The following is a 26,671-nucleotide window of genomic DNA, read 5'->3' as shown; positions in this document are numbered from 1 at the left end:
GGGAGGAGGGTTGCTCGAGTGGGTCTCGGGTGGTGCGTTGATTTGTGTGGCTGGGAGGGAGGGTTGCTTGGGTGGTGGTTCGGCGGCAGGGCGTATGGCTGGGAGGGAGGAGGGTTGCTCGAGTGGGTCTCGGGTGGTGCATTGTGGGTCTCTGGTTTTGAGTTGCAGAAGCACAATGGAGGGAGGAGGGTTGATTTGTGTGGGTCTCAAGTGGTGGTTTTGGGTTGTGGTTTGGCAGCGGGGTGTGTGGCTGGGAGGGATGAGGGTTGCTCGGGTTTTGGGGAGTGGCTGTTGGTTGGGGCAGGAGAAGGGGTTACTGGGTGGGGAAGAAGGAAGGGTTGTGGGTTTGGGTGTACTGGAAATGGATTTTGGGTTGATTTGTGTTGATTTATTTTGTTGATTTTTTTTATGGTTTTGGGTTGATTTGGTAGGGAAGAAGAAGAAGAAGAAGAAGTAGTAGAAGATGAGAGAGGGGGGGGGGGGGGGGCGGCGGCGGCTGAGAGACGAGAGAAATGAAATAAATAAAATAAATGTTTTTTGGTTTTTTTTTAATTTAATTATTAGGGTTTTTTAATTTTTTTGTTTTTTATAATTATTTATTTTATTTTTAAAAAGTTTATTATTTTTTTGTCTATGTGGCATTTTTTAAAGTCACATCACCGTGCCACGTAAGCGCTTAACGGTCTGACAGACGGAAAAGCTAACGGAGGTATGTAATTGCAACAAAATGAAAGTTGAGGTACTGAAATGCAACTTTTTAAACTTGAGGTACTAACTTGAAATCCGAGATAAAGTTGAGGTATTAAATTGTAATTTACCCTAGTATATATGTGTAAAATTACCTTTCTGGTATTAGTATTAAGAACTATTAAGAGTCTTATTTTACTTGATATTAATTGTTTTAGGAATTTTATTAGATTTAATTATTATTATCATTATTTTATGTTCTTTTTTTTTTTTGCCAAGATTATTTTATGTTCATTTTGCCCCTTGGGCAAATAATGTAAACAAATTTAAATTCTATGATTTTAAGCATCTTTTACTCAAAATCTTGAATTTCAAATTTGAAATGGAAACACCTCCAATCACCAAAAATATTATTTAGCAAAGGGGTGGCGGGGGCGATGGGGATGGAAAGGGGTGTGGATGGCGGTGGCTGTGTTGGCTGACAGTGGTGGGGATCGGGTTGAGTGCAAGGTATTAATTTCCAAATAGCCGCTCCAAAATTAAAAGACATTAGAAAACAGCTCGACCAGCAAGAGCAAGATCTTGGCCAAGGTCATCACGCCGACGCTGCACGAAGCCTGACGAGCAGGTCACCGAGGACGACCTGAAGGCCTGGGACCTCTTCGATCTCATTCCGGTGCGCGTTCTCTATCTTAACCCTTCCGTTTCCTTTCTATTTACAATTCTATTGAGTTAGGATTTCAAAAATTTGGGTTTGGATGCTTTTAGGTTAAGGTTTTTAATTGTGTTCAATCTTTCGATATATTTCTGATTTCTTAGAGGCCAGGTTACGGAATTAGGGATTTTTCTCCTCACTGATTGAATGATGGGTTCATTTATGAGTTATTGCATTGATGCCGTCTGGTTATTTAGGCAGCAAGAGAACCTTATTATAGAAGCTTGTATGTAGTGCTGAATTGCTGCACTAGCCCTACTAATCTCTTTTTAAGGGTCACCCCTATTGCCAAGCCCATCAGTTGCAATAGAATCCTTGTGAAGAACCTAACTATAGCAAACACATTGCATCTGCATTATATCTATAAAGAAGAGGGAAACAATGGGTAGACTAAAAACGAGCAGACAATCCAATTTTTGTCATTAATATATCTGCTATTAGATTTCATATGAACTGGATCTTCGCATATCCATATCATTAATGTTGTTGTAAGCATAGGATAAATGCTTTCTGTTGTCCCTTTTGATCCACCAAAAAACCAACATGAGGTTACTGAGAGAAGACCAATTATTTCTCCAAGTTTTCATCTGTTGTAGAGCCTGATATATTTTTCAAAAAAGTGTGTTGATAAATTTTGTCTCATTCCAATTTCCAAGCACCGTTTCTCTCTCTCTTGCTTGCAAAGATAGTGTTCTACAGACTCTTCTTTCTTATTACTCCACAAGCCATTTAACTTCTCTATTTCATTTTGAGTAGTTTCTTCATCATCAAATTGTAGAAAACCAGAAAACCACCACAACTTCAGAATCTAACTTGCAGAACCACAAAGTAAGATGGAAACTGTAGCAACTAAAACCAGAAAGCTTCTCAAAATTAAGAGAAACACTAGTCCAGAGGTAAACCATCAGCATTCCAAGCAAGGAAGAAGGGGGTGATACCATCCAATCCTCTGGACACTTTTTCCCTTTGTTTTAATGAAATCCTTTATTTCATGGCCAAAAAAAAATTGTAGAAAAGCACAGCTCCACTGTCCAGAGATATCAGTAGCTACAAAACCATAAAAACCCTCAAAGAAAGCAGCACTATCATAAGTGTAAAGCATTCGGAAGCTATAAAACCATACTCCATCACTAGCTTTTGTGCTTCTCCGAGCTTTTCTTAATCGAACCCACAAGTGCTGACAAAGCCACTAGTAAAAGATCATTTAGAACAAGACCATTAGTATGAGAATCCAGTTTAATCATCATTGCACTGCTCCATTTTGGTAACTTTGATAAAAAAGATGCACCAGTAGATTAATTAACATTCACTTCATATCTGACCGTTGATGACTGCATTGTATGCTTCAATATGTGAAAATATTTTTCCAATAAAGCAAAAAGTGTCTGACTGCATTCTTCTTTGTTGACACATTTTGCTTCCATAAGTTGTTTTAACCATGTACTTTTGACAATAGATGCCAAGAAGTTCATTTTATTCACCAACTTTGGTCTTAATAATTAAAGAATAGGTTTTATGAAAGTACTCAACATCAGATTTCATTATACATTTTCAATAATTAATGCAAGGAATCCTTCCTATCAACAAGTATAATTTTAAACTCCCCTTAAATAATAAGGAGAGTAATCCAGCAATATAGAAATATTTTCACCCATCACAGTCATGGAGCCAATGATCCAGATTTTTTCTTTCATGCAAATTTGAAAATTTGGTTTCTTAAATCTTAATGAATTGTAACACATACAACTTCTCCTTAATCATTCTGTCATGAAGAGTACTAAGAGAAACCCAATCCAAATCCTATATCATTGCCCAACCCCATAACTTTTTCTTACAACACATTCCCGCCCCAATCATGACCTAACCAGGAGACTAGCTAATAGCTGTGACAAATTTAACAAAACACAAGCTGGCATTCCAGCAATTACATTGGAGGCCCACTGAAGCAAAGCCTTCAAGCTCTTCAAACCCAATGAATCATCCACTTCAGCAATTGCAATTATATATAGTCAAGTTACGTTAAAAGTGTGGTTAACCAAAAAAAAAGTTACAAGTGTTTATTCTTTTACTTTGTTTACTTATATCTAAAATGAAAATAAAACGATAAAAATGTGGTTTCTTAGGCCGAAATAAATTTTGTGATTATAAAGAGGCCTAGATAACTTTCACACACACTGACACACATATTTGAATCGTTTTAGGCTTAGAATATAAATAGGTCTCAAAAGATATTCAGATAATCAGATGTAAGTAAGCAAAGAATACGATAGGCAACGCAATCAAGTGATAAAAAAGGATGTTTAAGTAATTAAAGAAATTAATTTGAAGCATATCCCACAAAAAAAAAAATCACATGATGTGCATGCAGTGCCGGAGGAGTGAGTCTTCCATGGGGCATGTCCCAATGGGACATCTCTCACAATGAGATGGGCCCCTCAACACATGGACCCACCTCATTGTGAGAGATGCCCCATGAAAGACTTAAGCGTGTCGGAGCCACCTTAGGCCAAGTAAAGACACGGCCCCACTGACCCAAGGCAGCTTTAACCTATTTTCTTTATATTGTTCTAAACTATAATGCTAGGTGTACCACATTTTGATGAGTCTCGTTTTTATTAGAGAGATGGTACACAATGTGGTACGAAAATGTGGTACACCTAATATTATTATGTTATAAATAGTTTGTAAGATCCAATCAAGAAAGAGTAAATAGTCAATGTTTTGAAGTTGTACCCATAATTTTTCTTTATAGTGCGTATCTTTTAGGAAAAATTTGGAAAACTAACCCAAATAGTACTTGATAGTTTTCAAAATTACTCATCTTTTAGTATACAAAGTTTTAAACCAATAAGGTTCTGTCTTTTTATAACACATATTATTGACTATGTACATTATATATATTCACATTAATTTATGCATACCAAAAATATTTTTATGAGGAAATTACAGATTTGGTCTACTTATTTTACACCTAGTTCAATTTTGGTCTATGATCTTTTTTAAGTTCTGTTTTGGTATATTAATTGTTTCATTTGTTCAATAAAGGTCCAGATTTGTGATTTTAAATCCTTTGGGTTGTGTTTTTTTCAATTATAATTGAAGTATAAGTTATATTTTAGCATTTCTTAGTCATAAAAACAAATTTGGAGTATTATAATCTAAGAGAATTGAGATTGGGTGAAATTTGAAAAATTGGTAGTTTCGGGTACCCTACTTTGGGGTCAATTATTTTGAGTTTTAGAACTCCAATTTGAATGATCTTTATATGGTTGTAAAGAAAAAATGCATAGCTTTAAAACAAGTATATGTTTGCTGAATTTGGGTGAGATTTGATAAGGTAAAAGGCAGACCAAATTTGAGAAAACAAATCTGGATCTTTATTGAACAAGTGGAACAATTAGTGGACCAAAACAGAACTTAAAAAAGATTATGGACCAAAATTGATCTAGGTCTAAAATAACTGGACTAATTCTGTAATTTCCTCATATTTTTATATTTATGTCACCAAATGCCACAAATCTGTACGAAACATGCATTTTATGTCATTGAGCGCTCAGGAAAAGTGCTGAGTGCTCGATGACCTTAGTTGTTTTTTTTTTTTTTTTTTTTTTTTGAGTTTGGTACGAAGTTGTGATTGCCACACAGTCACACTTCTGATGTCATACAGTTACAATTGTGATTGTATGAAGTTCATAAAAATTAAAAGTTTATAAGGGTTTAAGGTTTTAATTTAGGCTTGGAAGATGAAGTAACTTATAGACTAAACATTAAATCTTAAGCCTTAAACCTATCAACTAAATTCGGTGAACAATGTTGAGCTAGAAGTACGTTTTTAAAATGGTATATAAATTTAAATTTGGTAACTAAAGTAAAATGACATAATATTTTAGTTGTTAAAATGAAAAACATTAAAATTTGGTACCTAAAATTAACAGACCAATAAAAAATTTACTTATAAATATTGAAGCTTTTGCATAACAAATCCTTTATTTATTATTTTTTTTGTTGTAACATCTAAGGTGCCCCTGTGCATGGGTCCGTTTTATTTGTTTGCCTCGGCCTTCAAAATTTCGGGGTTGGCCTGCGTGTAGCCTCAATGTAACCTAACCCCAATTTGTAGCCCAGTCGATCCTAACATTGAATTTGATACTGTGATCAATTGCTTTTTGTGATTAAATTGATTTATGTTGTTCCCGTAAGGATGCTGTATCCACAATTAAGTTTTGGGGTAAAGCTTGCTAATGTGAGAATGTGTCCCTTTATGCCTCTCTGTCATGTGTGCTAATTACTTCTTTTAGTTTTTCTTTTCATTTTAATTGTTCAGTTTTATATATGTTAAATGATTGTTTAATTTTTTATTGATAAATGTTCGGTTTCAAAATTTCAATTGTTAATTGTGGATACAGTTTTAATTGTTCAGTTTTATATATGTTAAATGATTCATAAGATCAATGGCCAAAAAAAAAAAAGATTCATAAGATCCCTTTTCCTAGGCGGCTAGGCCCGTTGGGTCTAGGAGAAGGATATTATGAATTCCATTCATTATTCCATGTGGTCCCCAGTCACTATTCATTCCCCCGGTGTAAACACAAGAATATGCAAGAACGATAATGATTCCCATTCCTGATTAGTAAATCTGCCTAGATGAGGATAAAATATAAATAGTCAATTGCTCTTATGTTTTGATCTCCCGGTGGGAGTAGGATTCCTATTTTCTAATCCTACACTGAGACGAATTTGTAGCTAGTATATATATGTATAAGGTTGTTATTGACTCTTTAATTTTTTTTTAATTGAGTAGGATGTAAAATGGCAAGGACCCAGAAGAGAATGAGGAAATTTACATTATACCCATGTAGCAGCAGCAACGCAAATTTAAGTTTGATGGACCTACCCATTGACATCCTCGTCGACATCTTTTTGAGACTGCCAGTAAAATCACTTTGTTCCATCGAATGCGTCTCTAAGACCTTGTTTAACGTAATTTATGGCCCTTTTTCTACTACTCTTTTCAGGCGTTTACTTACTACTACCAAGGGTGTTGCTGATCAAGCACCTCAGCTCATGCTTTTTGCTCGAATATATATATATGCTTTCAGCGATGGTATTGAGAATTTGGGGGAGAAAACGGCCTTGCAATCACTGAAATACGATGGCAACGCCTTGACAAAAGACCAACACGCAATTGATTTCTCAAAGATTTTGTCCACAAACGAAAGGATCAATAACGAAGAAATTTATGGTACACATTTTGTTTTTGGCAACTTGGTTTGCTTGAAACATAAAACGGATCATGGACGTTGCTTCTTGATCAATCCTCTTAGGGGAGAAGTTCTAAAGCTCCCAAATAGCAACTTCCAAGTTACAAAGTATGGTGCAGGTACTACCAGTGAAACCATGTCCGAATGGTACGGTATGGGATTTGATAATATAACAAGCACCCACAAGATTGTTCGTGTTTCTCTACAAATGATTTATAATGCGGAACGGACCTTCATAGTAGAGGAATTCCATACCCAAGTTCTTGTATTGGGCACCAGCTCATGGCGAGTGGTGATACCCGCAGTTCCTTTTGCTTTAAATCACATAGTGATACATTCTTCCTTGAGAAATGTAAGTGCCTATGGAGACACGCATTGGTTGACTTGTGGTACAAGACAAGGAAGTAAAGGTGATATGCATATACTTTCTTTTGACTTCAAGAAAGAAGACTTTTATTGGATTCCTCATCCCAAGCCATATAGCAAGAGCAGGCACTTATACATTCTTACCCTAAGAGGATCTATGGCCATCGTGCGTACTTCAAAACGTCAAAATATCGAGATATGGGTGTTGAAAGATTATGTCAAGAAAGAGTGGACACGAGATTACACCATAAATATTGAAAGACCTGAATTTTGGCCTTATGAGTTTGGAAAAGAGATTTGCACTTGTGGCGAGTGGGAGCATGGCATATTTTTCAAGGCAATGTCCAACTACAAGAATATAAATAATTATGCATACTGTTTGGATCTAAGATTGGGTTCCCTGAAACCTGTAGAATATCCAATATTAACCTGGGGTGGGGAGGATACATGCATCTTCAGTCTTCGAGGCTAACTTCCTTGAAAAAAAATAATAATAAATCATGGCAATGTGTTTTGATTGAAAATGAAGCAGGAAATTGGAAGCCCTCTAATAAATAATGGCTATTTGATTGAAGCCGAAGCAAGTGGGAGTAGATTCTTTTTATCTGACAAGGTAGCACAAGGGTTCAGTTTTTCATTAGATCGAGGAAGTATCTCTTATTATTGTGATATTCAGTTAATTTGTATTTTCTCTTTAATTTGGATGTTTTGTTATGTATTCATTTGTTTCCTCCGGATTCTCTTATCGGATAATACTAAAGATTAGGGTTGATACTTGATAATTGGATGAATGTTGGCCAATTAAACCACTGCTAGTAATTGTTGAAAGATGTCTGATTATATGATTTTATAGTGATATTAATGTATTGTTTTTTAGATGTGTTGAGGCATACAGTGCTGAGTAATACTGGTAGCAGTCGAAGTAAAATCTTTGTTTCTTCAACTTGTGTCACTGTGCAATCTTCATAATAATCATGCATCTTCAGTCTTCGAGCCTAACTTCCTTAAATCATGGCAATGTGTTTTGATGGAAAAGGAAGCAGGCTGTCTGACTTCAATTTTCAAAACCCAACTGTCTCTACTTTTCTTTCTCATATGATCCAAAATGTGAAATAACGAGAATTTACCATAATTTTTGGCACAAGATTAAACAATATCTAATAAGACATCTCCAAGATCATAGGTTCTTAAGGCTGGAATAGCTTGCTAACAATAAGACATCTCCATAATAATCGCGATGAGACAGGCACTGGTCTTAATATTCAGCTCTCAAGAAAGAAACAAAAGGCTTGAGCGACCAAAGTGGATTAGCTATGCAAAGGTTAGTATAAAGGTTACGTACCATGTAACCCACATCAAAGAAATTACTTGGCACACACAAATGTGGATCAAATATTCTTGGAACCCCAATGTTCAATGTTCAATATAAATGGTGGTGTGTACTATCTTTCATGTTTATTCATTTCACAATGACGACTTACCTGTTATACTAAATGACAACACTAGCAAAAGTTCATTCTGTATGAGAAAATTGAATCGGATGGGGGTCCTTGAGTCCCTGCAGAGCCGGACTTCACTTGCTTTTCTTTGGTTCTCTTGCATAATCGTTTATTAGTCCATCTACTTCCTTCCAGAACAGGCCTTCCACTAATACTCCATCCTTGGTAAACCTGAATCGATGATATAAAAAGAGAAAGTAGAACAGAATATATTAGTAGTGTGATTGAAACTCCAAGAAGCAATGCAAACACATGAATGAAATAAGAGGGATAGAGGGAGAGAGAGACCACTGCGTAACGCTCTTTGTGAATTCCACTGGTCTGTTTGCAGATATTGATTTTGGATCTGCACTTGCTACTGTAAGCGTGTACAAGTCAGAAAATCTTGGCAATTTGGAAGACACCACCAACCCAGTGCTAAAGGCTCCCTGCACAAATGAAATACTAATGAGAAATGGACAACAGAACCAATTTTCTTTTCTTTTTCTCCAAAAGGCAACATTACCAAATTCCATACTTTTCTCTGCTATCTAAATCTTAAATAATAAGTGTCAGCCCCAAATTCCAAGTGGTTAATAAATCCAACTTATAAGTTTTTAAAAATTATCTACCTATTAGGTTGGAAATTAAAATCAAAGTGATAAACACAAATAAGAAAATTTTGCCTATATTGCCATATTGACCCCATAACGAAAATCAATATGACAGGCACTTGACATAATACAAATTACCATCAATTAATGAAACCCAGTTTCAAATATCTGGATCCAAAAACTAAACATGAAAAAAGAAAGAACTCTCATATAAGTGCAACTTAAAGGGTCAGATTCTGCACATTAGGCAAATCAACCAACCAACACTTGAGAGTTTGATTATGCCATACATGCAACCAACCATGTCCACCAATCAAACCCAAGACAGTCCAACCGACTGCACAACATGTGAAAATTCAGGCATCAAAGACATAAAACAACATTGTTAATGACTTCAACTCTTCTTCCTCACACCCCATACTGATACCACACAAGAGACAGCAACAGGGGAGTACTAAAATCTTAAACAAAATGTCTGTAAACCATCTGAATCACTCTCAAAACTATCCTTTTCCAAGCCTCAATAGACTATGTGATAGAAAAACTTCAAAAAGAAAAAACTACAAAAATAAAAAATATGAAATATGAAATATGAAAAATCCTTCTAAATGCAGATTATAAGCTTACCACAGGAGGATGAGTGAACAAGATTGCATCTTTCTCCTTCGTGTATGAGATCAGCTGTAATATCCCATTGACCACAATATACTTGCCAGAGTCAAAGATGAAACAAACTTGAAAGTATTACCATTTAAACAAGGATATACAGTTTCAATCAGATTCACATAGTCCTCGGAAAGAAGTGTGTTTATGAGTTCTCCAGAAAACCCATTCAGATTCACATAGTCCTCGGAAAGAAGTGCGTTTATGAGTTCTCCAGAAAACCCATTTTAAAACCATGTATTTCAAACAAAACGTTTTTTGCTGATACAACACATAAACATGGTCTCAAGGGTGGCACCACTGGAAATTGGAATTTCTGGAAAAATACTTTGGAACACAGAAACCAACTTCACAAACTCACCAAATATGGAAAGTAAGGATATAAATCATGATAAAATTATGTAGAAAACATATTTAGCACCTCATTTTGGCTATTCCAAGTTTCCAACATTTGAATATGCAAAAAAGTTATCTGAAAATAGTACCAAAGGGTACCTATGTTCTTTACTTAAAGTTGATTTTAGGTGTTATCCATGGAAAAAAGGATATAATATGATGCATCCAATCAGGAAGTTCTGGTTTTCGGGAAATTTCTTGTTGTAGAACTGAGCAAATAGAGCAATGATTATGATAATGCTTCCAATCAACAACTTCACGTTACTTAACCTCGTATCCTCCACATATCCGCGACTCGTAACAATCTACAAAACCCATTTCTTAAAATAAATCAAAACATAATTAAATAACTCACTAATCACTCCAAACCGCCTTCCAATCAATAAATTAGATTGATAATCGTACAATGTTCACACAAGCATATATGGAAATTCAAATAGGGATTTGTGGAACACATGGATCGAATTCTTTTATGAATTGAAGCAAATGCCAGAATTCCAATTAAAATGAGATAAGAGAGAAATTGAGGGTAGGAGAAAGAGAGACCTCGGAGACGGACTCGTCGAGAAGGTGTTTGATGGAGCCGGGATCTGAGAGATTGGCCTTTTTAGGGTTTTTGGTCTTGCTCTCGGCCTTCGTCTCCTGCATTTTGGAATTTGGAATTTGGAATTTGCGAACCCTTCGTTTCAATTTTCAGTTTTGCTTCTCAAAGACATGCATATCACTATATCAGTATCACTCACTAGCTTTTGCTTTGGGCAATTGGGCAATTCAACTGTTACTGTGATTTGAGTATTTGACATCACTCAACCTATAAAAGTTGGCCACGTCGATAAAGAAAGATGCACGTAGGATTTCTTTTCCACGTCACTCACTTCAAAATAGCAATAAGATTTTTCCATAAAACATGCTCTAAAAGGACCTACAACACATGACGCAATAATACAATAATTTGTTCCCTTTAATATTAGAGATAATTAAATTTTGTAACAATAACGACAATTTCGTTATGCGTGAGGTGGATTTTACCTGTCAAGCGCTCGGCATAGATATTGGTTGTTCGTCGATTATAACTACAACACAACTGTAGTTGCAGTTGCTTTTCTTTATATTCTACTTGAATCTCTTTGTGGGCTTGATAACAATTTTTTATAATGTATTTAAGTATGTTTTTAGAGATTTATTAGTGTTTGACCCAAAATCTTAAAGGAAGAATAATTTGGCCTACAAGTGTGATGAACTTGTGGATCGTCAAATGGGCTTGAGCTCGTTGTCTGTTGTTGGATCTTGATTTGTTTTTGAATGGTAGATGGAGTACATGCAAAAGGTTCTCCAACGCTCAAGTCGGTGTCTAATTGATTTCAGTATGTTCAAAAGAATGAGTTGTCTTCCTTGGTAAACAACTAACGTCGTTATTTGTAATTTGAACTAACTTGAGTTAAGGTTCAAGCAATTTATCTTCCACGCGTAAACGATCATGTTATTCTTGCATAGATTGCTTGCTTCCCACACCTCACATTCATCCCTCACTTTCTTCACGTGGTCTTTATCCACTTATTTGTATACGTTACCTGAAATGACTCATTGACTTACTCATTAACACGGACCCAGGCTGGGATCAACCACTTTTCCTAGGCTTGAGATTTAAGATTCCTTTCGGCCCTAGGATCATTCCTTGGTTGGGTTCATCCCTTATTTCGAGCTTTACATTTAAATGGGCTGTAAAATTATTCTCTCCCACAATTAGTTTAATATTTTTATGAAGATATATAATGCAGTTATAATGTTGTAACTACAATTACATTTTGGATAATATGAGCCATTGAGCTATTAATACTTTGGGTGGATCGTGTGCAAAATTATTGGACAAACATCCATTCGGTGCAAAAGCTGGAAAAGGGGCCGTTGGTGACACTAAAGATGTTAATGTAGAACTAGAGGAAGGTCTTAAACTTAGAGGAGGTGGAAGCGGTGGAGGAGGGACTTTGTGCTCCATAGACAACAAAGAAGCATAACCAACCAAGCACTCAACGTTACTTTTTATCCTAAACATAATAATAAAAGTGCTCGTTTGGTACGTCGGACTGTATTGACTAATTTTTATCGGATAGTATTAATCTGTTCTGGAGAGTACTGACTATTTATCCAAAATATTATCAAGCGTTTGGTACTATTTCAGATAAATAATCTGACTAAGTTATATTGTGTTTGGTGCTTCGTCGGATAGCAAGATCAGACTATTTTTTTTAAATTATTTAATAACTTAGTGAAAATTGAAATCTATATGACACAAATGATTTTTGACAAGATTCACAAACCACCACTATCATTGCCCAATTGCCCATCTCGACACTGTTTCTTGCTGACTTCATGCTCTGGTGTGACGAAGAAGATTCACAAACTCAAAATTTGCAGGTGATTACCAAAACAATGTGACGGAGAAGGCTCATATGCAGAGCATATGAAACATATGTTAGCAATAAGCTTTTCTCATTTATTATTAGAAACATATGAGGAGCATGTACTTGGTAAGGGCTTGATGCATCCACTGGGCCTTTATGACAGATAAACAGTTGTCCACTGGCATCTTGGGTAATCATGATTTTCGAATAAGTGATGAAATCATTGAAATAGAAGAAGATGCCAGTATAGGACCCATAGGTGTAAACCCAAATGGTCGTAGGCGGATTAATGGTTGCTGTCATGTTAACTACTTAGTCAAACACTATGAAGCTTCTCTGTCACACTAGAGCACAAAGCCAGCAAGAGAATGGTGCCTGAAGGTGCGAGATCCGACCTGCTGTTAAGGAGACGATTGCGTTTGAAATCAAGGTTGGACGCGAGTTCAGAGATGGGGAGGTGATAGTTGTTGTTGGTGTGTTTGAAAAGAGCGTCTCTTGGTTTTCAAGCGTGTTTTTGTTTTCTCAGATCTTTATAATTAAGTGTGTATTATCTAATCCTGGATGTGTGGGTTGTATTAATTAGTCAGATAAGGAGAATATTAAAAATCTAGTCTGGTTTAGATTAGGGGTGGGCATTTTAACCGCGCATCGCCAAAACCAGCCGAACCGCACCGCAAAAAAATCGCAAAAAAAGTCAACACCGCCAAAAAAACCGAACCGCACCGGTTCTCTCCAGTTCCGGTTCTACACCTTATTTAACCGCACCGAACCGAACCGCACCGCATATTTGCAAAAAATATATTTTTTTATATTTTTATACATATATACACCATTTTATATATATTTATACCATTATTATATACTTTTTATACACTTTTTGTACACATTTTTATACACTTTAGACCATAAACCCTAATAAAATATTAGAATTAATATTAACGTAGCTATATTTTAGGGTTGGTTTGTAAGTTAATTAACTTAATTGGTTAACTTTGTTATTTTGTTTGGTTGGTTTGTAAGGAGTAAAAATTTAGGCTCAATTACAAAATGCACCCACCAACTATAGGGGGTATTTCAGAATGGTTCATGAACAAAAAAATGTTTCAAATTTGTCTATTAACTAATAGAAAACTACAAAATAACACATCTATTATGAATTCTGTCAAAAAAATAAAGTTAAATGTCACTTTAGACAACGATGACGTAAATTTTTTGAATGATGTGGACACTAAATTTGCTCCACACAGATTAATAATGTCATATTGAAAGGGGTTATCCAAGGCTTCAAAATGGGAATCCTAATTTCAACAAAATTTCGACTCTAGAAGGTAGGGCTCGGCTCCATGAACGTGTAGGCGACGACAGCTCGCCAATCGGACTTCTAGAACTCTAGTTATGATCAAAATAGAAAAATGTATATTTGATCCTTGGAGAAAGAAAGAACAACTACAGAGAGAGTAACTTTCTAGAGAAAGAAGCTCTAGAGCTAAGCTTTGAGTGAATGAAAAATTATGGGGTATTTATAGAAGGGTGGTGAGTGAATGAGTGGCTAGGATTAAATGGAACACTTTAGAACTAAAAATAAGAATTAAATAAATTGGAATTAAAATAGAATTAAGAATTCTAGGGAATTCTATAACATTCTAGAGAATTCTAGGACATGAACTTTGGGCTTTGTGGGATGAGCTTCAAAACTTAGTGGAAAGGTGCAGCCCAAAAGAGCGAGAGAAACGGGCTGGGCTTAGGGTCAAAGTGTGTCGTCCAATCACGGTGCGCCATGTGGCACCAAGTTTCCCACGTTTTATCCCTTCCTCAAAAATTCGCTTTGTGGGATGGGCTTCAAAACTTAATGAAAAGGTGCAGCCCAAAAGAGAGAGAGAGAGAGAGAGAGAGAGAGAGAGAGAAGAGAGAGAGACGGTGTCGCACCCCGAACCCGTGCATGCAACAGAAACACCTACCTTGAATGCCCCAAGAGATTAATATCACTAAATCAAGTATTAATCCCCCAAGATACTCAAGGCAGGTTAAGCCTTTTGGGTTTAGTATGGGTTGGATCAGAGATAATAAATAATAGCAGAAACATGAGAAGTAAAAACTCTTTATAAAACCAACCCCCAAGATTACAATAGTTCATTGAAACCTTAAAAAATTAAATAAATTCGAAATACATACCAAGCATAGAAAACCATAATAATATTTAAATATATATTTTTTATCTATATTCTTAATCCCAGACTATGCAAACCTAGACGCTCTGATACCAACTTGTCACACCTCAACCCTAAATAAAACCTAATAACTCGAAGTGAAGTGTGACTTACGTTCTAATCGTAGATTAATAAAATGATTTCTACAATTAAGACGTGAAAAGAAAGAAAAATAAAATAAAATAAAATAGAATAATTTAAGAGACAAATTAAAATAAGTATGAAAATAAACTTTATTTAGCAAACTATTGTTCCAAGAGTACCAGACCAGATGTTCATCCTCTTAGATATTACTATTTATTGATATTAAAACAAAACATGACATTCCAGCAAATTCTCTAAATTCTACTTCAGTATTCCACATCATCGGTTATATTCTCGTCACTTGCACAATCTATTAGGGTGTGAGCTTTTAAGGCTCAGTACGTAGAGTATAGTGATCCCTCATGACCAGTTATCATATTTAATTAATCAATGTCTCAATGAAAGAAAACGGCTAATAATTACAGTTATATGAAATAAAAATGCATGAACTCACTCCTTAACTATTCCCGTTGACACACACACAAGACAAACAGGCATACACGTCTCATACCGTGCATTCTATCATTGTGGCCCCGAATGTCCCATGTATGATGTGAGATCCCATATTTTTCAAAGTTGACTTTTAAAACTAGTGGGATTTTGTCTTTGACTTTGGGCTCGTTGGATAGATCTCGAGTCCACGAGTTCATAGACACGAAGCACGTATGAAACAGAGCTACAGTTTGAGAGATACGAGCATTTGAAGGAGGGGCAATTTTGTAATTTTGCATGAATGGGTTTTAAATACCCAAAAACTCAGATTTTTGGGGGACACTCTCTCTCCTCTCTCCGGACATTCTCTCTCTCTCTCTCTCGCCCTCGCCCGTTCAGTACCGCCGACCTGTCATCGGCGCGTGGGCGCGCGTCCGGCGGCGGATGAAGGCGGACGAGAGCTCCCCGAGCTCGCCGTCTCTCCCTCTTCCTTCCCCTGGTGTCTGCGCAGCTCAGAAACTCCTCAGAACTCGAGAACCCAGACTTCGCCGATTGGAGCTTCGGCGTTGACTCGTCGTTTCCGGCATCTTCGCGGTCCAGCTTCAGCCCAGGGAGCTTCCTCTCGTCGAGCCGAGCATGGTGGTGTGCTCTGATCGTCCATCCGACGCCTCTTGAAGACAAATCGACGCTGTGAAGGCCGGCGGCTTCCGCCGTCGATTCCGGCATTTCCGGCGACTGTTGGCCGTCGGTCTAGTTGTCAAAAATGACCCTCTAGGTACGAGTATTCTTTCCCCTAAGGTGTTGATTGTTAATTTCGTGAAATTTGTGAAGTTGGATTTTAGAGGTTTAAACCCATTTCGGGTTCTCTTTGATTTCGATTTTGGGAATTGATAATGGATGGTTTTTAGACAATTCTCCCCCTAATAACCTATAATTGTTATTTGGAATTGAAAACTCTAGGACATTATTGATTTTAGATTGTGCCGCCGCTGCCACTGACGGCTCCGCCACTTGTGGCGACGAGTTGGGTGGTTTTTCTTGTTAATCAGCCTCCCCAGGACTCTTAGAGACCAACCCCAGGGTCTATTTACGTGTTGGTGAGTATTGTGTGTAATTTGGGGCTGGGCAGCCACCGTGCGTGGTGGTTACCGCCCATTTCGGTTGTTGAACGACCAAATTGTGAACCCTGAATATTTAAATATTGGTTGTCTGGTCTTAACAGGTATACGGATTCGGGAAATATCATTCCCGATGTCGTTATGCTGCCGGATTTGATATCCGAGCATTGGTGCCGTGAAAGAGCTTTAGTTATGAACATTTATGTTGAGTTGTTTTCAATTGAGTATAAGTATTATTTATATAAATTGCTGTTACTGTGGAATGCATTGATGTGAATTCTAGCGCGCATGGAATTTGGTTATTTGATTGAATTGATGCTGTTTTGATTATGATGTGGGTGTTTGTTTTGAGATTATTTTGGAATGATATAAATTGTTGGTGATGCATAACGAATGCATGCGATTAAATTGAGAAAATGATTTCCTCGAGATTATTTGGGTATTGGATTATGTTTTACAAGATTAATTGATAATATGAACTACTCGGTATTTAAAAGAATTGAATATTATGTCATTATTATTCTTTTGGGTGATTTGAAAGGACGAGTATCTGGATAACTTGGCGTTGGATTGTGATGTTATTATTATTTGATAGTCTAAGCATAATGAATGGAATCCTTTTTGTTGAAAGGAAGTTTGAAAAGCATTTTGAAAAGAATTGATTTGAAAAGAAGTAATGCACTGATATTTAATTGCACTTGATAAGTGAAATGGAATGATGTGAAAATTTGAAAGAAATGTGTTTATGTGAAAGGAAATTGGAAGTTGATGGTAAAATGGTAGACTGGTTGCCCAGGTTGATAAATAAGCAGGGACTGTATCTCCCTTGGGTGAAAGACCCTAAACCCGATCAGGATGCGCTAGCGCGAGGTGTACTCGGTGGCCTTAATCCGAGGCGGTTAGTCGTGACCGTCGATGTAAGCTCGTAAATACGACTGGTGTACTCGGTGGCCTTAATCCGAGGCGGTTAGTCGTGACCGTCGATGTAAGCTCGTAAATACGACAGGTGTACTCGGTAGCCTGAATCCGAGGCGGTGAGTCGTGGCCGTCGATGAAAGCTCGTAAACACGACACTGGGCCAAACAACCAGGGCAATGGTAAAATGAGAAGAAAATGAACTGACAAATAGAGAAAGGAATAAATTAGACGATGGGTATCACTTGATGACGTTTTTGTGCTATCAGTGCACTATATGGATTGCCTACTTGATTATTGATATCCTGATGTTAATAAATTTATAAGGGAATGCATTGATTTGTTGCTGAGTAATTTAATTAGATCATTGTGAATTGTCATGGTTGAACTGGTGATGTGATTGGTTTTGCTGATTGTGGATTGATAATTGAATACATGGTTAATTATAATTTCGGTATATTGAATCAATTGATAGTCCTGAGATTGAATTGATGACATAATTAATATGAATTAAATAAGTGGGGTATTATGGAATGGTTGTTGGTTTTATTGATTGTGGAATGCAAATAAGAACTTTGAAATGTTGATTTGAGTGGGAAATTCGGTGTGGGTAGCCAACGTTTGTGGCGACCAACCCTATCTCTAGCTGTTGGTTGACATTATTGGACAGATTGAATAAATTTGGAAAATCTTTCATTTTGTTGTGTGAATATAACTAATCTTTTTGGTGAGTGAACATGGATTACATGGATTAACTTAAATGAATATGTTGATTTGGTTATAATCTTGGGGGATCAATCTAGAGATGTTGAATTAAGGATGGTCTTGCTGTTAAATTGAAATAACGGAAAATATTGGTGCATTGAGGATAAGTTAGATATTAATTGAATATTTGGAATATTAATAAAAGTTAATGGTCTTGTTGTTAGTGATTTGTGATGAGTTTGATTATTGATGAGTTGGCTTGAGTTGCCGAAATAGTCTTCATATTATTAATCGAATAAAGTGGAACTGAGAAATGTGGTTTTGTTTCTAATTGAATGTGTACTGAGATTCTGTTGATTTGGTTACACTCATACGAGCTTCACAACTTATGGGTTCTTTCTGTGACCCGATACACCATCCCGTGGTGTAGAGCATTTCCTAGATTAACTAAGTTGAGGAGTCAGCGTGGAGAGGACAAAGCAGTGAGACTAGTTCAAATACAAATAATATTTGTATTTATTATGACTCATTAATTATTTTATTTAATTATTGGCTTCTGCTACGAAATTATATTTTAATAAATTCGGGTTTTAAATTTTAAAAAGGCTTACGTATCTTAGGGAATTTGAGAATACAATGCCAGACAGTCAGGCGTTGCCCTCTTGAAATCCTTAAAGTACGTGCCGCACGTGCCCGGGGTTTCGGGTCGTGACATATGAGCCAACACACGTATGTCCCTTAACTCCAATTATTTTTAATATTATTCTTTCCACTTTTCACTAGCCACAACATTTCTTCCACAAATCATGAGATCAACAAGTACATCTCCATTTCTCCTTGGTGTCTCCAATAAATCACAAGACCACCAAGTCCATCTCTCTTTCTTCTTGGTGTCTCAATTAATCATTTTCAACATTGTTCACAACCACACTTTTCTTATACACTTATGATTATGCATGTAAAGATGAACATTAATACATGTGTAGAGAAATTAAATTGTACATGAATGATAATCCAATCTTATACAATCTGTGTATATCACAAACTTGAGAAATTTTACAGTGCACACCCACAATATCAATAATAACATGATTACTAAAAGTTTTTCCACAAATATAGCGAACTTGGTACATTTAATAAAGAAATACCATCACAAAAAAATAAATTGCACAATATGACTCAAAGATTAATTGTAATATAGTCCAATCATTGGGGAATAGAGACCCAACCTTAATTTCTTGAGCACGGGTTCCCTCTCGGTCCATTCCTACGTTCTCCGGTCTAAAAAATTTAAAAATGTATTGTTTAGATATAAATTAATTAAATTTATATTTATTTCACTCTCTTTTTTAATTAAGGAGACTGTAACTCACACTCTAACTTAGAGGTGTCGGATTGACGTGAAATTTGTACCAATAGACTTTTATCGAAAAATGGAGTTGTGGTGCATGTGAGGGTCACTGGCCAAACACTAGTCATCATCTTCTTCAAACAACCCCTGTATTCATAATTTTTCTAGTTTTTATCTCATCTTTGGCTCGACTTTTAACCTATAAAACATTTACCAAATTATGCAAACTTATACTTGTTTTAAAACTCTGCATCACTTGTTTACAATCATATAAAGATCATGCAAAATTAACGATTAAAACTCTAGTTATAAGGCCTGTAAAGAGGTTATACGAAAATGCGAATTTTTCTCGAAAAATTTCCAAATTTCCAAATTTTTCATTTTTCTTTGTTTTTCATTTGCTTTTGTTTTCAATCCTCAAAACATGTTCCTATGACTATAATAAGATTATATGTGCCTTAGTTTTAATTTGACAACATTAAACAAAGATGTATAAACAAAATTTAAAATAAAAGTTTCAAAAGAAAATTGCTAAGAACACCTATGACTCATTGTGCTCACCTTCCTTTCTACCCTCTGGAGTTAAATAGAAGCTAAAAGCTGTGACTCCTACAGTAAGAGAAACCACCAATGACTAAAGAAGGTTAGTTTGTAAAAATTTAAAACAAAAACAGACTTCTAAAGAGGATGAAGTTAAATTTATAACCTTCCAAAAAAAAATTTGCTCTCTCTCTCTCTCTCTCTCTCTCTCTCTCTCTCTCTCTCTCTCTCTCTCTCTCTGTTTTGTTTTGTTTTCCTGCTTAAGAGTGTTCTTAAGCACACATACACCACCTTATTTATAGCCAATATCTTAGTTCGAGTAACCATCTAGTTGGCTAATTCAGTTATGAAGAAATTAAGCTAATCATTACCTAGATAGTGACTCATCCCTCTAAAGAAATCATCATCATTAATCTAAAGCTTAGGTGTTCTTAATCAAGAAGGTTGATGGACGTTAGTGTTATCCCTTTTTATTTTCCCTTTTTCCTTTTTTTTTTTCTAATTTCTCCAACTTCGGAAACTCACCAAAAATAGTTCGAGACTCTAAATAATTTCCTGAAAAATTCTACTGACTCGTAACAATGAGTACTAATTTTCTATAGCCTCAAAATGGTTAAATCACTTCTATAAAAATTATGAAAAATTCTGCTCTCATAATTTAATTCTGAAAAATAAAAATAAACTTAATAATCACCAAACTCTTGAATTTCTTTTTTCCAAAATTCACTTCCAAACAACTAAACTCTAGAACCACATTCAAAGGTATTAGTTAGTTAAAACAAAGTTAAGGAAAACTCTAATTCCTTTAAACAAACCTTAAGAACAAGGTTGAAAATGTTAACTACAAACCATAAGCTGAAAATTCAGGGTGTTATATACACGCTGGGCTTAGGGTCAAAGCGTGTCGTCAAATCACGGTGTGATGTAAGTTTCCCACTTTTTATCCCTTCTTAAAAAATTCGCCAAAAATAGCTCGGGACTTTGAAAAATTCACCAAAAAATTCTACAAACTTGTCTCAGTAAGTACTAATTATCTAAAGGGTCAAAACGCCAATTTTCCCTTTAATATTTTCCAAAAAATTTGGGAACTCAAAATTAAATTCTAGAAAATTATAATGCTAAAGACTCTTTGAAAATTCATAGGATAATTTCCTGAATTACGAAAAAATACGAGGTCTACACCATTGGTTTTCTAGACACAAACAGAGCCTTTCCTGTGAAGGCGTGCTACTCAAAAGACCTCTCGGTCTTGAAGTGTTTTCCTTCACAAAATAAATTCTAGAAAAGCTCTAGAATTTATATAAAATCTCAAGAAAATTCTCAAAATACATTTGGGTATTCCTAGGCTTCACAATAACCAAATAAAAAGACCATATAAATTTTTTGTAATTCTTTAATTCTAAGTTTACCCTTAAAAAAAATACTAAAATGTTTACAAATAAAATAATTAAAAAAGAAACAAGAAAATCATCCCAAACGTACTCGTGTCTTAACACACCCAAATAAAATAATTAAGACATTTTCACACCTGAAAAAAGATTTCGTGCAACGCATGTGACCATTTTTTATTATGACAATTCAAATGGAATTGAACAGAAGACAACATTGATGTGCAGTGGTAAATATGGAGGACCACATTGAGTAAAAATGCACTTTAAGGACCCAATTGATATTTTTGTCAAAGTTGATGGATCATTTGTGATAAAAAGCCTTGTTTTTAAAGGCCCTAAATTAATAATAGCATGATAGGCCGACTTACCTGCAAAAACACAGTTATAGTCTAGTTCACATTAATGAACTGAGCGCTTGGTTGCCTTTTTTTTTTTTTTTTTAAATATAGTTAATATTGGACAATTACAATCATTGTCACTGTGCAATAATAACTATTAAAAGATTGCATAAAAATAAAACTTATAGATATACTTTATATGTTTGGAATATATTCCATTTAGAGAGAGTTGAAAAAGCATTGTCTTTTTCTCACATAAACATGTCAACAATTAATAAAAAACTATAAAACATAAAAATAAAGTTTATGGAGTCATATATACATATCAGTCTCGACAGAAATATCAGGGGTCCAAAAACACGAAATCGTCGAAAATTTTGACACTGTATAAGTTAAATAAAAACGGTGAAAATTGCGAGAAAACTAAGGAAATTTTGAATAAAATTTCAAGAGATATTGATTTAATCAATTACCTACTACCTTGACAAAAAACATATTAAGAAAAATTAATTACGTAGTAGGTTTTGTGTGATATGAGATGAATATAGCGCGTGCTAACATGCATTATGTAATGATGAGTGTGCATTTTGCATCACTTTATGATACTAATTCCTTAACCCAGAGTGTTAGAACTCGATATTTTGTGTTTTTTGTCTTGTTTTTGTGTTTTTAGGTCAAATGAAGCATAAATAGAAAAAAATGAGCAAATGGAGCCATTTTGGGACATTTCCTGGTCAAACTAGGAAAATGAGTCAATTCCTGGTCAAACCAAGAAAAGAGTAGAAATCCTAGTCAAATAAGGATTCCTAGTCACACTAGGAAACATCAGGTCCAGAACCATCATTGTCGAGCCAGAAATGAGAAATCCTAATGGGAACAGGAATTCCTGGTTGAACTAGGAAACCTAACCCTACTAGGGAAAGGAGTCCTAATGACACTAGGAGACCCCAGGGGCAATATGGTCATTACGAGAAGTCAAAATGGATAAGGAATCCTTCATTTACAAGAAATCCTAGTTGGACTAGGAAATGTTGGTCAAAGTCAACTCTATCAAGTCAAGGTTCCAGAAGCTTCTAGAAGGTGGTGGACATCCAAGGAATCAAATGAAAGGAAGAAATGAATTTGAATCCAAGAGAAAATGAGGGGCGAAATTGGAAGTCAAAGTCAATGGTCAAAGGTCAATTATGAATTGTCATCAAGTCAAATGGGTCATGGGCCTATGTGGAAGTCAATGGCAAGGTGGCAGCCCATGCGCATGCACTGAAACCCTAGGGCCTATGCGCAACTCACTTAAGCCCAAAAGGTTCAAGCCCATGTCGCAACCCCCTTGTATTCCTAACCCTAGCTGCTGCCGCAAATCCCTAGCCTTGCTTCACAAGGATTTCTCCCTCACCTCTATAAGTATATCCTATTCTCTCATTGTTTAGGGTTCCCATATTTTTATATTTTCAGAATTCAGAGAAAGAGAGAGGCTGAATTTTAGAGAGAGGAAGAGAGAGAGGTTGGCGTGGCAGCAAGAGAGAGAAGGTGCCTTTGCCGCAAGCCCTAGCTCACCCTAGCCGTGAGCCACCTGCTTGTGTGAGGTTTCCTTCTCCTCCTGGTCTTGCCGCAGCCCCTTTTTGGTGTTCTTTAATTTTTTCGTCTAGAATTCTGATTTTCTTTTTAGTTTGTGTTTCTAATTTTGTTATAATTATGGATTGGGATTTTATTTATGTTATTCAGATTTTATTTTCTTTGTTAATTATGTAGTTTATTATTATATCTTACATGTTAGTTGTAGGTTGATTTTCAGAAATGTCATGCTTTAACAAATCATTTATCCGTCTCTTGATTAATTAATTTGATATTTGCATGTATTAAATTCTCATTATCTGATTGAATCTGTCACTAGTTGTTTGCGTCCTTTGACTGACCACCTTAGGATAATTGCATCTAGTTTATTTGTTAAGTTTAGTTGTGGACTAATCAAAGACACTAAATCACAAGTAACAAGGGAATAAAGGATTATTCTTGGTAATGGATTTGAGCGACCTCTATAAGGAAATAATCAAAGCTTGTATGTTGTGCATGTTTGACGTTCTCATAGATCTTAATGACTCTTACATGGATAACAGTTGCCCTAGGGAATGCCTAACAAAGCTCTTAGGGAACATGTAAGTTAACTGATTAGGGGAGGTCTAAGAAGCTCTTAATATATGTCTTAGGAGAACAATTGCGAGAAAGTAACTAATCAAACCTTTTTAGCAGTCAAACTTTAATACATTGTGTTTGGATGGTTAGACTATGCATATCTGATTTGAAACTGAAAACTTAGCATTGCAAGATAGGATAATGGGTGTGTGCGTGTGGTGATGTGTGCATGTGTTTCCATCTTTCTAAAACCCCCCATTTAGTTATTCTTTTGATTATTTGAATTGATTTGTTGCTTATTAACCATTCCCTGTGAGATCGACCTCGTGCTTGTACGCTTTGCTACTGATGCAATTCGTGCACTTGCGAGTATACTTAGAATGAGTGCACTTGCGAGTCATGTCTAACACCTCTAAAACCACCACTTCCTGAAGAACCTGAACTGAAACTGCCTCTCTTGAATGGTCCCTGACTGGGGCCACCCATAGTGGTACTCTGATAATGACGACGCCTCACCTCGCCTCGCCTCTGCTCCGATCTGATAAAGACCTTTCGATCCTCATAGCAGCATCCCTCAAAGAACTAAAGGTAGAGTGGTTAGCTGCGGTAACCACCGTGCGTATAGAGTCTCTCAGACCCTCCTCAAATCTCGAGCATCGATCTGTCTCGTCTGCCACAAGTGCTGGGCAAAACCTGGAAAGCTCAGTGAATTTCCTCTCATACTCTGCTACTAACATAGATCCTTGTCTAAGCCTCAGGAATTCGGCCCTCTTCTCATCACAATAAACACGCGGATAATACTTCTCGTAAAAGACTCTCCTAAATCTATCCCAAGTGATCTCAGCCGCGGTGAGTCCCAAACGCTCGGAGTCCCACCAGTGATAAGCGTCACCCACTAGCAGGAAAGTAGCCAAGACTAACTTTCGGTCATCGGGGCATCTCATAACCTCAAAGATCCTCTCAAGTTGTATCATCCACTCGTTAGCCACGCTGGGATCCGTAGTACCCGAAAAATTTGAGGCCCCGAGCTTGCGGGCACGCTCAATGCTGTATTCTCCCTCAGGAAAAGCCCTAGTGCGTACAGCAGTAGTCACTACCTCCGCTAGCCTATCAATAGATTGTTCAAAACCATGTGTCTTCTCATCGACACCTTCTGCAACCCTACGGTAGGTCCCTGGCGGTCGGCCACGTCAAGGAGGCATAATATCTATCTGAAAACCAAACACTTATCAATAATGGGGATGCACATTCAGTGCAGAGTCAAGGAATCTAAAACATAATGCTCTGATACCAAGTTGATAGAACCGCCCCCGGATTTCCACCCGAAGAGGTCCTGCGGGAATCCAAAATCAAGGAAAATCCTACTGAAAATTCGGCAGAACCTCCCCTGAAAATGGACTAACCCAGAAATTTCAAAACCTGTTAAAAAAAACACTTCTAAGACAGCAACCACCTCTACCACAACCAAAACGGGTTCTCAGACCCAACAATATAAAATAACCTTATAATTTAAGTATGGTAATCGGAGCCACTACTCCTATTACAGAAATTTTTACAATTAAAGAAAAGGAACTTTCACAAAATGGAAGTGATGCCTACAAGATCCGGGAACGAAAAATGGATGCTATTTGCCTCGACGCGAATGGCACCACCTCCACCAAAGCTATTACCTGGGGGCAAGGAGTGTAATTTCGATTTCAAGGAAATTTTCGATGGAAATTTCGACGGAAATTTTTGCGGAAATTTCGATTTCGATAAAATTAGACAAAAACGACGTAAATTACTATCAAAATACGGAAATTTTGAATGAAACTTGACCGTATGTTTATTTAACATATTATCTACTACATAGATAAAAAAAATATTGAAGAAACCAAATTATATAGTAGGTTTCATGTAATATAAGGTGAATATAATGCGCGCTGGATGCAAATACTATTAGAAAAATGGGTCACTGATAAATAATTATATAAATAACACATCATACCCTCAACCTTAAACTATATACCCTCTATATACCATATATCATGTAAGGCTATAACCCTTCATATACCCTATACCATGTAAGGCTATACCCTCTATATACCCTACATCGTATATTATTAAATTTACTCAACCCTACCTCTTAAACCATAAACCATCAACAATAAACCACTCCATAAACCCTAAATTATATTAAACTTATATACTTACAAACTTATATAAAATTATAAACTTAAATACTCCATAGTGATATTTAGTTTATAAACTTATATAAAATTACTAAACTCATATTATAGTTTTTCTAAAAAAAAAAACCATATTATAGTTTATATTGTTTTAAACTTTTAATTAGGTTTTATTACATTTCTAATACTCTAATGTCTGACAAAAAACCATATTTAAATATGTAATGTATATAGCAAGGAGTTAAATTTCGTTTTTCAGGGGTATGGAAATTTTAGCACATATTCGTCAACATTTCGCCGAAATTTTCGAAATTTCGGCGAAATTTTTTGAAATGTGCCGAAATTTTCGAAATTTCGCTTTGTCTTCTCCAACAATTCCTTCCCTGTCTTCACTCTTCACAAGAGAGGGAGATCCCAGCCAACTCCGGCCAGATCTCGACGGCCCAAGAGAGGGAGATCCCGGCTAGATCTTGGCGGCCCAAGAGGGGAGAAGAAATCGGGGAGGAAAGGAGGAAGAAATCAGAGAGGAGAAGAGGAAGAGAAGGAGAGGAGAAGGAGAAGGAGAAGGAGGAAGAGATTTATGCGCGGACTGGTACTTGGGAGAGAAAAATGAGAGGGAAGAATGATCTCTGCCAGGGGAAGGAAAAGGTGAGGAACAACCTAAACAGGAAGGAAAGACCGAAAGAGAAAGGAAGAAGAAAAAAGAAGAA

At 36.2% G+C, this 26,671-nt stretch overlaps 2 protein-coding genes across 4 annotated transcripts; one reads left to right on the top strand and one right to left on the bottom strand.

Moving 5' to 3' along the window:
- The first annotated feature begins 1,155 nt into the window (after positions 1-1,155).
- LOC147299530 (F-box protein At5g65850-like) lies at positions 1,156-7,836 on the top strand. Of its 3 annotated transcripts, none has more exons than XM_086257083.1 (2): positions 1,156-1,363; positions 6,418-7,836. In XM_086257083.1, the coding sequence occupies exon 2, from the start codon at positions 6,467-6,469 to the stop codon at positions 7,499-7,501; it is 1,035 nt and encodes a 344-aa protein (XP_086113209.1). In that variant the 5' UTR covers positions 1,156-1,363; positions 6,418-6,466; the 3' UTR covers positions 7,502-7,836. The 3 variants fall into 3 exon arrangements, with proteins under 3 accessions (XP_086113209.1, XP_086113192.1, XP_086113201.1); XM_086257066.1 differs by having other exon boundaries at positions 6,204-7,836; XM_086257075.1 differs by lacking the exon at positions 1,156-1,363 and adding an exon at positions 6,203-6,334.
- Positions 7,837-8,328: 492 nt separating this feature from the next.
- On the bottom strand, positions 8,329-10,843 carry LOC147299529 (signal peptidase complex subunit 2-like). The gene is made up of 5 exons (XM_086257095.1): positions 10,727-10,843; positions 10,334-10,485; positions 9,749-9,830; positions 8,817-8,956; positions 8,329-8,699 (listed from the first exon to the last, which is right to left on the bottom strand). Exons 1-5 carry the CDS (start codon positions 10,826-10,828, stop codon positions 8,603-8,605), a joined length of 573 nt encoding a protein of 190 aa, XP_086113221.1. The 5' UTR covers positions 10,829-10,843; the 3' UTR covers positions 8,329-8,602.
- Positions 10,844-26,671: the final 15,828 nt, after the last annotated feature.

This window comes from Dryas octopetala, chromosome 1 (assembly GCF_963921425.1).
Source record: "Dryas octopetala chromosome 1, drDryOcto1.1, whole genome shotgun sequence".
Lineage (NCBI taxonomy): Eukaryota > Viridiplantae > Streptophyta > Magnoliopsida > Rosales > Rosaceae > Dryas > Dryas octopetala.
Note: the sequence above shows the minus strand (reverse complement) of the source record. Positions and strands in the feature narration are given on the sequence as shown.